A 14,444-nucleotide genomic window follows, 5' to 3' on the forward strand; every position below is an offset into this window, starting at 1 on the left:
TCATGACTTTGGGCGATTCATTTCCTCTCTCTGGGCCTCAGTTTATTGATCTCAGGTGCGTTTAAGCCTCGGGAGATTGGAGGAGTGTTGCTAACCACCAGCTCTAAAGGATGAGCTTGTTTGCCTCAAACGAAGTGTGCAAACTATTGCTGGAGTTGGGATTCCGCAGATAGGATTTTTATAAAGTGAGGCGGCATTTGCTTATCTGAGTTTCAGCTCAAGGCGAAAGCCTTCTGGATGCACAGTATAATGGCCCTTAAGTTTAGGGGATCTTTTTTCTAGAAAAACAGTTACTGGATTAGGAACTCTGAGGGTCGATTAAAGACTGGGTTCCCATCTCCCGCTTGAATTAACGGACCAAAGCCGGCCTTTGCCCTCAACAAAGATGGCGATTGCCCCGGCCTCGGCCTGAGCGCCCTCACAAAAAATGGCAGTCTGCCTCTCTTTCCTTAGTCTTGCTGGTCCAAGTGCGAGGGCTTATGCCCTTAATCAAGATGGCACCCGCCAGCGATTCCCTGCCCGGCCTCTGGCGCCTGTCTGTCGGCTTCACCGCGCGCGCCTCGCTGACCCCGCCTCGTTTCCGTAGGAAGAAGCGCCGGGAAAGATGGCGGCTGCTGCGGTTTGAATTCCAGCGGCGCCGCCAAAGTCCGAACAAGAGCAGGATTGGAGGGGGCGGGGACCTGGGGAGCCTGCGGGTCGCGACAGCGGGGGGAACCAGTTGACCCCGCCGCCACAGACACCAACGCCACCACCTCCTCTGTGTCCACGATGGACTCGGTGTTGGAAGAGGACGTCACCCTCCCCGGGACGCTCAGCGGCTGCAGGTGCGGCCGGGGCTTTGCAGGGGCGCGGTAACCCGGCCGGGATTCTCGCTGATGGGGGTACACCCTAACCGGGACTTGGGGTTTCCCCTTGGTGTTTGAAGGCGTCCGGACAGGGGCAGTGTGTGGGGTGGGGTCTGGGATGGGGCGTGTCTCGAGGACCCAGCAGCTTATACTGATGTGGGGGAACCGGGGGTCCCGACCTACATCACACCTGCCTCTCGTATTTCGGGAAATACTTTGAAGAGGATGTGAGGGTCCGCTAAGGGGTTTTCTGAAAGAGGGAGAGGTGGGGACCTTTTGGAGTGTACCACTGGTAGGGGCTGGTTGAGGAGTAGGAACCTTGGGGGCACCTGATGGTTCATTCTGACTTGGAGGTTGGCTTTCATTATGGGCAAGGTAGTTGGTGTGTCTGGACTTCGTTCATGGGGTCACATAGTGGCCACCAAGACGGAGGCAGTGAAGTGCAGTTAAGAACTGTGGCTGGAGTTGAACAGAACTGGATTAAGGTCCAACCCTTTAACCTAACCAGTTGTGCGACTTTTTAGTAAAGGGATTTAACCTGTTTTCCCGTCTGTAAAATGGGGCTAATAGTAACATCCACCCAACAGAAATTGGGGTGAAGATGAAAAGAGAATATGCCTTCCCCGCGATTTGCTTGGCAAGAGTAGTGTTTGGCACATAATTGGTGCTTAAAAAAATGATCCTGTGTTATCGTCTTTAGCATTGTCATCATCTGTATGTCAAACTGGGGACTAATGGCTGGGAGTAGCCTCCCAATGGGCCTGACCCAAGAGGCTGATGGAGCCCACATTGTCTGTGGGACCTTTTGGTCGGAAAGCCTGACAGAGCCCTAGACTGCTCCAGGGCTGGGGCCGTTTGGTTTTGGGGGGCTCCTGGTGGAGAGTGGGAAGAAAGACGTGGAGGAGAGCCCTGACTGAGAATCCGTAGTGTTTATCCAGCTCTGCTGGGGATAGGCTGCTGGTTTTAGTCGACAGACCCTCACTGAGAGGGTGCCCATGTTGTTTATTGTGCAACCCGGGATACTTTTAACAGTGAAATGGGCACAATTAATATTTACGACTAGACAACGGTCATAAACTGGTCCTATCTTGGGCAAACCTGGACACATGATTACTGTGTTTACTGAGAACCCATTATGTATCAGGCACAGAGCAAGGCCCTTTGCAGCTCCTGCCTGACAGCATCCTTGGTAGTTCATCACGGCCCTTTCTCTTCCTCTGATTACCACTGTCCTAACATACTGGGGAGGACCTCTCACCTGGATTGTCCTCACGCCGGTAATAGTCTTTATACTACAGTGTGAAAGCCTTTTTACGGTGTGAATCTGCTGGTCAGTCTGCTGCTGTGTATATGTTTAGTGCTTCGCACTGCCATTAAGACAAAGTCCATTAATGGTCTCAGCTCTTATCTCTGTGCCAGCTGACCAAGCCATTGGGCTTTGGGACCCAGGCATAGGTGGGTTTTAATCCCAGTTCTGTATTTAACAACCCTGTGGTCTTGGGCAAGACCCCTTGGGAGTTCCCGTTTTTGTCATCTGAAAAATGGCTGAATCTGAAAGGATTATGACCAGTGTCTGAACAGCATAGCGACTCTGCAGATGAACACATCTCCTCCCTTGCCTTCCCCTCCTGCCTTCGCTGTAGACATTCCTGTGACTGGTCTCTTACCCGCTTCAGACCCTCCCTGGCTCCCCATCCCTCTCTAGATGAAGTTCTTTACGATAGTTTCCTAGGTCCTTTGTAAGTTGGCCCCATTTACCTCACTAACCTCCTCTGTCCTCTCTGTCCCTACCTTTCTCGTCCCCAAACACTTCCCTCTGCCTGGCTGCTCTTTGTCACGGGTGGCCTTGCCTTGTTCTTTCTTACTGTTGGGCCTGTGCACTCATTCTTCCTGCTGCCTGGGTTGCCTTCCCTTCTCCCCTTTTGCCTTATTAATGCCTCTTATTTTTCAGGTATCACTTAGATTTCCATGTCAGGAAGGCTTCGCTGACCTGCCCCCATCCCCACCTGGGCCCTCTGTGCTCTTCCAGCCACCTCTACCCATCTCTGGCCCCAGCTCAGCCCTTATTTACCTCACTGTGGTTTTTTTTTTTTTTTTTTAAGATTTTATTTATTTGAGAGAAAATGCACAAGAGAGGGAGAGACAGAGACAGAGAGAGAGAGCCCATGCACATGAGCGGAGGTAGGGACAGAGGGAGAGGGAGAAGCAGACTCTCCACTGAGCAGGGAGGCCGATGAGGGACTCAATCCCAGGACCTAGGAATCATGACCCGAGCCAAAGGCAGATGCTTAACTGACCGAGCCACCCAGGCGCCCCTACCTCACTGAGTTTTATTGACTGACACTGTTCAGAAGAAATATAACATGAGCCACCTATGTAACTAAAACTTTTCTAGGAGCCGCAATGAAAAAGTAAGAAAGAAACAGGTGAAATTAATTTTAATAATATATTGATTTAACCCCAAATTTCCGTATATTATCCATCTAACTTGCAAACAATAAAAAATGATTAGTGAAGTATTTCACATTCTTTTTTACCTTACAAAGTCTTTGACACCTGGTATGCATTTTACGCTTACAAGTCCTTCTTGGTTTGGATTTACCACATTTCAGGTGCTCAGCAGGTACGTGTGGCTGGTGGCTCTGTGTTGGATGGTGCAGGGACACCTATAACGTGTCTGTCTTCCTCATTAGACTCTGACCTGTTGCCGAGCAGGGCTTGTGTTTTGTTCATCTTTGTGACTCCGGTTCCAAACCTGGTATGAGGCACATAAATGGACAGAATTATCCCCTTTTTATAGGTGGGCACACTGAGGCTCAGAGAGGTGAAGTGAATGGTCTGGGATTCCATAAAAAAGTACATGAGTGAGCAAAGATTTACTTTATTTATTTATGTATTTATTTATGTATTTATATTATTTAAATTTTAGGTAGTCCCCATACAGTGCAATGTTGGTTTCTAGAGTAGAATTCAGTGATTTGTCACTTATACTTACAACACCCAGAGCTCATCATAACGAGTGCCCTCCTTAATCCCCATCCCCCACCTAGCCCATCCCCCACCCACGTCCCTCCATCAACCCCCTTTGTCCTCTATCAGTTAGGAGTCTTATTGGAGCCGGGATTTTAATCCAGGCTTTCTGACTCCAAAGGCTGGCTCTCGGTATCTGTCCTACCTTCAGCTAGTTCTCTGAACTTGTGCTGAGAGGCCTCTGGGAGGATTTTAGGAAGCTTCTGCCACGTGAACTGGCCCTTCAAGAGTGGCAGAAAGGTCCTGAGACAGAGTCTTCATTAGATGGTCACAGTGGAAGAGAAAAATCCATGGAATAAAATCATCTCTTTTTAAACTAATACGAGTACTTCTGGTTGGTATTTTCAAGACCCAGTTTTAGAGACGAAACAAGTCCAGTTTGTCCTCAGACTTTTGTTGAATCGGTCGATATGCGTCATTCTCTCCAAACTTGATCACCTGTGGGTGCCCCAGAGCACTCCAGGCCTGTGAGAGTCGGGCTCAGATGCCATGCCTGGGAGCCTCCCCCACGCTAAGGCCCTTTATGAAGCCCTGCCAGGTGGTTTTGGAAGATCCTGGTCTTTGTACTCAGGACGACTGGATCTGAATGCTGCTTTGGCCACTTACTGGCTGAGTTGCTTTAGTAATTCAGTCAACCCTTCTGAGCCTCAGTTTCTCTTCAGTGATAATGCCTAGTTATCGGGTGACTATATGGATGGAGCAAAGCTTTGTGTATTCTGTGCCGGACAACTGCTGGGGGTGCATTACATGTTAGCTGTTTTTATTTTATTGTTACGGTGTTGCCCGGTTTCCTGGACAAAATCCTTGGTGCCCACTACCCTGGATCTGTCCCTTAGTTTTCATGTCTGCGGTTCTGCCTCTCCCTAACTGAATTTCTGAAGGCCTGGGCCCAGGTTTGTTCTTCTGTGGGTTCCTCTGGTGCATGACCAACAAGTGCTTGCTTTCTGGTGAGGGGCAGACCAAAAGGAAATGTTTTCCTGCATGTTTGTACACAGTCATACTTTGTCAGGCCAAGAATGCCTTCATGGACTTTTGTAGAAGGAGGTCAAGAAAGAGGATGGTGGGATGAAATTTTGGTGAAGGTGTGTAGGCTTGATTTTAGGCTGAGCTTGGATCAGGGGTGCCTCTAGGCTGGTAGTTTGTAGAACGTATTCCCAGTCACCAGTATAAGCTTAGTGAGGGCAGGGAGTGTGGGTGGCTTGTTCCCCACTGTATCTTTAGCTCTAGAACCATGTCTGGCACATAGATAGTAGAGGATCAACAAATATTTGTTGAATGAGTCAATTTTGTTCAGTCTCTAAAAAGACAAATACCATGTAAACACAGGCTCCATATTTAGCAGTGAAATGCTGCATTGTAATCACTGAAAAAGTGCACACACAGAGTGTCAACAGCTGTAGTCTTTCTGGAAGACAGTTTGGTGTTAAAAATATGCCCAGGTGTGTTTTTTTAAAAATAGCTTTATTGAAATGTAATTTGTGTGCCAAAAAGTTCACCCATTGAAAACAGACTAGTCAATGATTTTTTAGTGTATTTACAGAGTTGTGCAATCATCACCATAATCCCATTTTTAAAAAAAGATTTTATTTATTTGAAAGACAAAGATCACATGTAGGCACAGAGGCAGGCAGAGGGAGAGGGGGAAGAAGGCTCCCCGCTGAGCAGAGAGCCCGATGAGGGGCTCCATCCCAGGACCCCAAGGTCATGACCTGAGCTGAAGGCAGAGGCTTAACCCACTGAGCCACCCAGGGACCCCTCCATAATCCCATTTTAGAATACTTTCAACATCTAAGAAAGAAACCCTGTGTCCATTGGCAGTCACTCCCTGTCTAAGCTTGGCTGCTGTAACAAAAACGTCAGAGACTTTGGCTGACTTATAGATGACAGAATTTATTTCTCCCAGTTCTGGAGACCGGAAGTCCAAGATCAGTGTGCCAGCATGGCTGAGTTCTGTTGAGAGCCTTCTTATGGGTTGCAGACTGCTAACTTCTCATTGTTTCCTCTTCGGGTGGTGAGCAGAGAGAGGAAGCAAATCTCTTGTAACCCTAGTAAGGGCACTAATCCCGTTCATGGGGCTCTACCTTCCTGCCCTCATCTAATCTTAATAATCTCCCAAAGACCCCACTTCCTAACGCTATCACTTGGGACAGGGAGTAGGGTTTCAACCTAGGAATTCTGGGAGGGGACACAAACATTCATAACACCGGCTAGTTCTCCTCCCCTACTCCGCTCCCAGCCCTGGGCAACCACAGTCTAGTTTTTGTCCATTGATTTGACTGTTCTGGACGTTTCATATAAATGAAGTCTTATACTATGTGGTCATCTGTGAGGTTTACCCATGTCGTGGTGTATCTGTGACATACTTCATTCCTTTTTATGGCCAAATAATATTCCACTGGATATATATAACATGTTTTCTTTGTTCTTTCATTGGCTGATGACATTTGGGTTGTTTCTTCTTTTTTTTTTTTTGGCTCCTATGAATAATATTGCTATAAACATTTGTTCATGTATAAGTTTTTGTGTGGATGTGTGTTGTCCTTTCTCTTGGGTATAGAGCTGGGGGTAGAACTTCTGGGTCATATGCTAACGCTGTGTATGTTTGACATCTTGAGGAACTGCCCAGCACTTTGTGCTCTCCCTCCAGCAGCAGAAGAGGGTTCTTCTGTATCTTCACAGCCTTGTCATCACTTGTTATTGTCTGTCATTTTGGTGAAGCCAGCCTCGGGGGTGTGACACGGTATCTCCTTGTATTTGTTTATATTTCCCTGATGACTAATGATGTTGAACATTTTTTCTTGTGTTTCTATAGCCGTTTGTGTACAATTGATTCCTGAACAACACGGGGCTAGGAGCGTGATGTCCTACATACTTGTTAATCCACATGTAACTTCTGACTCCCCCCAAAACTTAACTACTAGGCTATTGTTAACCGAGAGCCTGATTCATAGACAGTCGATTAACACATATTTTGTGTGTTATATGTATTATATATATACTGAATTCTTATAGTAAAGGAAGCTAGAACATAAATAGAATTTATTATTAAGAAAATCGTAAGGAAGAGAAAATACATTTACAGTACGGTACAGTATTTACTGAAAAACATTTCTATGTAAGTGGACCCATGCTATTCCACTCATGTTGTTCAAGGGGCCACTGTATTTTCAGATCCTTTGCCTACTAAAAAAATGTGAATATGTCTTGACCCAGCAATTCCACTTTCTGTTATCTTAGAGAAATTATCACGCACCTGGACAGGGAGACCTGTATGAGGATATTCATAAAGCATTGTTTGTAGAAGGAACAACTTGGGAGCAAATTGAATTACCGTCAGGGGATCGGGTAAATACACATCCTTTCAAAAGTGAATTTTAGACTGTGACACATTGGCAGCTCATGAAATTCAATTTTGTAGGTGTCAACTAGAATTTTAAAAATATAATAGCATAGAATAGAAAGCATTTCAAGAATTTAAGGGTAATATATTTCCTTCTCTGGGTTGTGGTCAGTGAAGTTTGAAAAACACTGCTGTAGAATGCTTTGTGGGAGTTAAAAACCCGAAGGTACATCTATTTGTACTGTCATGAAGACATCTTTGGGACACATTATGTAAAGAACAGATACTGCAGAATAATATGTACAGTTTGATGGTATTTGTTTTGCTTTTAAAACCACAAAATGAAACTATGTCCCTGTATCTGTAAATACATAGAAAAAGGCCTAGAAGGACACATGTCTTGCCAACAGCAGTGATGACCTCCTAGGGGGCTCAGATGGGAGTGGGGAGTAGTCAAGAACTTTAGGCTTGTCTTTTTTTTCCCTCCCACTCCCTTCAGCCATTTTGCCCCTTCCTTCCCCGACCCCTACCCTTCTGGCAACCACCCATTTGGTCTCTGTGATTATGAGTCTGTTTCTGCTTTTTTGTTTGTTTTGTTTTGTAGAATCTCTATTATAAATGAAACAATTTGACTTATTTCACCTAGCATAATACCCTCTAGGTCAGTCCATGTTGTTACAAATGGCGAGATCTCCTCCTTTTACTTGGCTGACTAATACTCCAGGGCACGTACATACCACATCTTTATCTGTTTGTCTATTGATGGACCTTCAGGTTGTTTCCTTATCTTGGCTGTTGTACATAATTCTGTGATGACATAGGGGTGCATCTCTCTTCATATTAGTGTTTTTGTTTTCTTTAGGTAAACGCTCAATAGTGGAATTACTGGATTATATGGTAATTCTAGTTCTCATTTTTTGAGGAACCTCCATACTGTTTTCTGCGGTGGCTGCACCAATCTGCATTCCCACCAGCGGTGCAAGAGGGTTCCTGTTTTCCCCACATCCTTGCCAACACTTGTTGTTTCTTGTCTTTTTGAGTCTAGCCCTTCTGACAGGTGGGAGGGTGTATCTCATTGTGGTTTTGTTTTGCACCTTCCTGTTGGTCAGTGATGTAGAGCATCTTTTCATGTGTCCGTTGGCCGTCTCGATGTCTTACTTTGGATTTTTTTTGCTTATATATTTCTTCGCTAATTTAGAATAAATAACAGAATGAAAAATGAGTTGTTAAAAGACAGACCAAAGTGCACTTGGGATAATTGTTTTCTGAACGTGGTGCCCAGTTCCAGTCACAGCTCTCCCGACACTTTATCAACAAAGCACGCAGTCCGCTGGGCCTTCCTGGGGCTTGTGGTGTGAACGGACAGCGGCTCTGCCACACATGGCACAGAAAGCGACTGTGCCTTTTGGGTGGTGGTGGAGCGAGACAAGAGGGTGAGGTGGCAAAGCGCGGCTGAGCGTCTCTTCATTGACCCAACGCGGAGTCGACAAAAAGCCTCAGAAAGGGCGCTCTGCGCCGGTCACTGGGAGTCCTCTGCCTCCGTTCATTTGGCCCGTATCATGTTCCCCTGCAGGAAGGCGTGAGGGGCATCCATGGGCCGGGTGAGGTAGGGGCTGCAGAGGTTAAGAGCACGGGGCCTGAAATCAGGCCAGCTCGGGTCTTTCAGCTTACTAAGTTTTCTGAGCTTCTGCGTTCCTTGTGTGTGTGTGGTTTTTTTTTTTTAAAGGCAACAATTAAAAACTACCACCTTCCACAGAAGGGCCATGGTGAGGCCACAGCGGGAGGCCACCTGTCCCGAGTGTGGTGCCTGTTCCCCTGTGGGTGCCCCACACGATAGCTCAGTAGGGTTATGCTGTACTTGGCCTTTGAGGAAGCCAGCGGTGACTAGGTGCCACATTCGTCTAGGAGCTTTGGGCGGCCCCGGCACAGGTGAGCAAGTGGAATACGGACCCTGAGAAACTGGATTTTGGTCTCTGCGTGGCTGAGATCCCCTTGTGATTTTGGGCCAAGAGGTTCTTCCCCTTTTGGGCCTTTATCTCCCCCACCGATACCGTGATAAAATTGTACCTAAGCCCTATGCTTTTGCTTGCATAGTTCTGATTTCTAGTGGGGGTCCTTGAAGTCCCACAGCTAAGAGCAAAGGGGACGAGGAAGCTACTTGAAGCTGGAGGGTGGCTGGAGCTGACGGGAGATGCAGATGACAGAGTCACAGCATTTTGAAAGTGGTTAGGTAAAGTCCAAATGGAAATTTGGCAGGAACGAGGTAGGAACTTCTGCATTAAATAGTGGTTTCTTTTCATAAATGGAATGTCAAGTGTCATTTTTCAAGCTTCATTGTTTGCCTCTTGGAAACTTGTCTAAGACCAAATTCTTTGGCTTTGCTTGCCATGTAGTTTTCCAGTGTGTTTCATCTTCGCTGGAGTCACTGTTGGGCCAGTTCAGCCAGTGGCGGTTAGTTAGTGGCTGTGGTGGAGAGAACCCCAGATTGGGAATGTGCAGACCAGACTGTTGGCTAAGCTCGACCAGTAAGCTGGTGTAGCACTTTGGACCTTTGGGCCACCATCTGCAAAAGGTGCTGGTTGAACTTGTTTTTAATTTCTAATATTCAGTTTAGGGAATGGAGTTTGTTCTTCTAGTGATGGTTATTGGAGGAAATGAAGAAGTATAGAAAATTTGAAAGGAGGAGAATATCTCTCATTTTCCTACAAATGATAATTTTTTAATATTCCCTTTGTCTTCTTACAGATGCATAGCCCACTTGGTTTCCAGGAAGGATTTGAGGTGACTTTAGTGTACATGTATTTTTTTTTTTTGTAGTTGAAGCCATAGTCTACTGAAGTTTTTTTCACTTATCTTTGTAGCAGACACATACTATGTCATTGTTCTCTTGATGTTGGAATCTTATGATATCCAATTTTTTGCTTGGCTTTGATGGCAAAGGTCTATTCCCAACCCCAGAATTGGGTGATCAGACAGAATTTTCCTCAGAACAGGATGGATTTGGATTTAGAAACATGGAGAGAACAAACTGCCGGAAAGTCAAGCTGAGTGTGCCTCAACCCATCGTTTATAGCTCGGGACAGGGAAGCATTATTGGAAGTTAGACAGAAAAGGCTCGGGTTCTGGATTTGGTTGTCCACTTGACTGCCATGTGACTCTGGCCAGGCTGACTCTGTGCCCTAGCGCCTCCCTTTGAAAATGCATGGACTCTTGGGGCACGGGCAGCTCTCACAATGGGAAATCTTTCATAAATTTCCAAAGCGCTGGATATTTTCTGGTGACAGTAATATTTTGTTCCTATTTTTGGAGTGCCCTCAATGTGCCAGGTGCCTTGCTGGGCACTTTGTGTCTTTGATATTCGGTGACTTACGAAGTAGCTGCTGTTCACCTTTTACGGATGAAAGAAGTGAGGCGGGGAGGCTATATGACAGAGCTTAGAACAGAATCCAGCGTAGTGTCTTTTCTGGCCGACCATACCTCCTGTTATGGTTCAGTTTTCTGTCAGTGTCTCCAGATCCTCACTTAACCTGTTTTTATAATTCAACCAGTAAAATTTCTTGGAGTTTGCATTTTTGTTTGACTTTTTCAAAGCGTCTGAGTTGGTATCAGGTTCTTAGAAGCTTAATTTTTGGTCGTGGTAGGCATGTCAATAGTGACAATTCTAGTAAAGACAAAAACAGTGTATAGCACTTATTGAGTGCTTACTATGAGCCAAGAGTCATAAACATGAACTCATTTAATCTTTACAGGGAGTGGGTGGTATAGCCCCATGTAGCAGGTAGAGCGAGACTCAGAAACGTCAGTAGCTTACAGTTGGCGCAGTGTCTCTGCGCCTGGCATATATACGCTACTTGGAACACTTGCTGTCTGAATGAATGAATGAGGAATGACCGTCCTTGCTGAAGGTCACTCAGCTATCACGTGTTAGAGCCCCAGAGCCGGAGTCCTTCCCCTCTGCGCTACGTGTCTCCCCGCGAGCTCAGCTGTGCGCTGCTCCCTGCCTATGGCCTGATGATTGTCAAGTGCAGTCCAGGCAGTCCTCACGGTCTCTGTTGTTCAAACACTGACTCATGTCTTCCTGCCCATGCTCTCTCCTAGTGGCCTTGTTCCCAATTTACCGGACGAAGTGGATGGCATCAGCCCCATTGCTGGTTTGGGAAGTGGTGGTAAGTATACAGAGCCGGGCATTCTCTTGACTGTGGGGCCCTTGAGGCCTTGGGCCTGGGACTGGGCTTCGAAGTCTCTGGGGCCCAGAGCCTACCCGGGCATGGTGAGGGGCTCTCTGGAGGTGCTCAGTGTTTTTTGTACTTACTGAATTGCTATTTACCTCCTTTCATAAACACTGGCATGGAGGAATTGATGTCCTTTATGCCATATTCCACGAGCTCTATTTCTTGCTACCAGGCTCGTAGAGATTGAGCCGGCGTTCGCCGAACTGGGTGGCTTTGTGAAGGCTGAACTGACTGGGTCAGGCCTGGAGGATCTGCTGGTCTCGGCCGCCGAGCAGCGGGGGGCCCTGCGTGCTGCTGAGCGTCCTTGTGCCAAGGCCTTCCTGGCAGGCTGCTGGATTCCATTTGCTGGTCGAGGCCCAGCATTCCTCCACGGGCCTGCCCTTTGGAGACAAATAGTTGGTTAGACCACAGGAGACGGCGCTGAGGAAATAAGCAGTCTATTGTGTTTAAGCTGGATTAGGAGGAGACTTTCCACGGGGCAATTTGGCTTTTGCTAAGCATTCTTCATAATTTTTGTTTCTGAAAGAAGCGAATGCTGTCATAAGCATCTGAGGGATGTGCTGCTAATCTGCCTTGTTAAGTATCTCAGAGAGGGTTTCACTTGTGGTTGTGTTTGTGTTTTTGTTTTCCTCGTCTCCAAAGTGATGAGACATGCAGAAGGAAGAAGTTTTAAGAACAGATAGTATCAGTGTCATGAGGTGTAATTTCTGGAGAATATTTTAACTTATAGGCCCCCTCAGGTTTTCCTTGAGAACCTGTTAACTTCTTCTTCTTCTTTTTTTTTTTTTTCCCAAGATTTTATTTATTTATTTGACAGAGAGGTCACAAGTAGGCAGAGAGGCAGGCAGAGAGAGAGGGGGAAGCAGGCTCCCTGCTGAGCAGAGAGCCCAATGCGGGACTCGATCCCAGGACCCTGAGATCATGACCTGAGCCGAAGGCAGAGGCTTAACCCACTGAGCCACCCAGGCACCCGGAGAGCCTGTTAACTTCTACCTTAAATGCAAAATCCAGCAGTTTCTGTTCTTCCTGTGAGCAGGCAATTCGAAGTGGAGAATTGATAGGACTGCTCTTTGCTTCAGCCCATAGTGTAGTTGCCAAGCCCTGGGCTAAATGCTGGGATTCAGCCTTGAACATGGTTGTGACCCAGCCTGGAGGATAGAGAGTTCAACAAAGAAATGTCATGGTAAATCATATGATTAATGTGATGAACAAAGAAAAAAGGTGCCGTGAGTGGGGATGTGGGTGAGGTGGGCCAGGCAGTGAGGGGGTTGGGGGTGTGTGCCCCAGTGTGGAGAAGGTGGGCCAGGCAGTGAGGGGGTCAGGCGGAGCGGTACCCTGGTGTGGAGGAGGTGGGTCAGGCACGAATTTCTTAAGACCGTGATCGTGGAGCTGAGACTTGAGGAATGAGTAGGACCAGGTAGGACGCAGGCGTAGGTAGGAGAGCATGGCCAGTCTGAGAACCAGGAAAACAAGCCTTTGTGCCCTTTGCCTGGTACACAGGGCTCTTGACAGTCTGCGCCTGCCTCTTTCCTGAGCCTCTTTTGGGTCAGTGGTTTCTGAAGACCATGCCTAACTCTGGGCCTTTGCTTGGGAAGTTTCTTCTTCCTTTTGTCTTCCTCTGCCTGCTGCCTCTTTGAGACTCAGCTCAAGGCTCACCACTGTCTTGGCTCTCCCCAGGCTCATTTCTTGCGCTTTCCTCTCCAAGCTTACACGTTTCACCTGTTTCAGTTCATTTATTCCTTTTGGTGACTTTAAAACATCCAGGATCAGACCCTCCTCCCCTGCTCGTCCTGCCACCTGCTTTAAGCCACCGTGGTCTCCAGCCTATCCTGACCGGTCCCCTCGTTTCCCTCTAAGTGCCTTCAGTCTGTTCTCAGCGAGGCAGCCAGAGGTAGAAACCTAAGTCCAAGTGTGTTACCCCTCAGCTCTGGGCCCTCTGGGGGCTCCCTGTCCCAAGAAGAGCCTACAAGGCTGTGTGCAGTCTGTCCGCCAGCACCTCACATACCTCCTGTCCTGTGGACGCCTTTGTTTACTGCTGGTTCTCACGGGCACGGGGCTTCTCACTTTGCCCTTCTCTTCAGGTTTGCCCGATGGGCACCTTCTCAGTGCAAACTTCCTGATTTGGCCCTGACTTAAAATTGCAGTCCTCTCCCCACTCTGGATCTTTCCAGTCGTTATCCACTTAAGTTTTCTCCATGGCCTTTCTCACCTTCTCACATCCTGTGTAATTATCCTGTTATTTTGCTCATTTCCATCTTCTCTCTAGAGCCCATCAGCTCCATTTGTCTGTTTCCTGATGTAGCCAGATCTAGAATTGTGCCGGGCGGAGAGTAGGCCCCCAGCGCATATTTGTTGGAAGAATGGATTCATTCACTGGTGCCGTGCACGTTCCCCCAACATCCGAACAGCGCCAGGCACTCTGTGAGCACGGTGCCAGTTTGGTTACCCGCCTGTCTTGCCCCCTAGGTCAGAGCCTTTTGAGCACAGGCTCACCGTCTCTTTGTCCATTCTTTCCCCAGCACCTAGCATGACGCTTGGCACACAGTAGGTGTGTAATAAACGTTTGTTGGAAGAAAGGAACTATGGAAAGCTTTGGGCATCGGCCAAGTCTGTAATCACCCTGAAGCGGGGATGGGCAGTTTCCAACCTGCTGCTTGCATTTGGAAGTAAAACTTATGGGAATGCAGCTTCCTTACTTATGGATTTTCTGTGACTGTTTTTTGTGCTACAACAGAAGAGCTGACCAGTTGTGACAGATTTCGGGCTTTATGTTCTACAGAGCCTAAAATATTTATTGTCTGGCATTTTAAGGAAAAGTTTGCCAACCCCAGTCAGTGACCTCTGCTTCAGTCGCTGGCGCGTGAAGATGGTACACCGTGCAGCAGGAGAACCGTATGACAAGCACTGGGGAAGTGCCTATCAGCACAGTTTGGCTGGGCCACATGCCCGGCGCATTTTTGGGGTTTGTTCTCTGACACGTTACACTGGGGCTACTTT

At 47.3% G+C, this 14,444-nt stretch overlaps 1 protein-coding gene across 2 annotated transcripts in view; it reads left to right on the top strand.

The window, feature by feature from the left end:
- The first annotated feature begins 595 nt into the window (after window positions 1-595).
- Window positions 596-14,444, top strand: part of CDK5RAP2 (CDK5 regulatory subunit associated protein 2) — a 168,972-nt gene continuing 155,123 nt past the window's right edge. For both annotated transcript variants that reach the window (XM_044265030.1, XM_044265031.1), the window contains exons 1-2: window positions 596-824; window positions 11,314-11,381. In XM_044265030.1, the coding sequence (XP_044120965.1) occupies window positions 769-824; window positions 11,314-11,381 (124 nt within the window). In that variant the 5' untranslated portion in view covers window positions 596-768. The remainder of the gene's footprint in view (window positions 825-11,313; window positions 11,382-14,444) is intronic.

This window comes from Neovison vison, chromosome 9, assembly GCF_020171115.1.
Source record: "Neovison vison isolate M4711 chromosome 9, ASM_NN_V1, whole genome shotgun sequence".
In the NCBI taxonomy this organism is placed as follows: Eukaryota; Metazoa; Chordata; class Mammalia; order Carnivora; family Mustelidae; genus Neogale; species Neogale vison.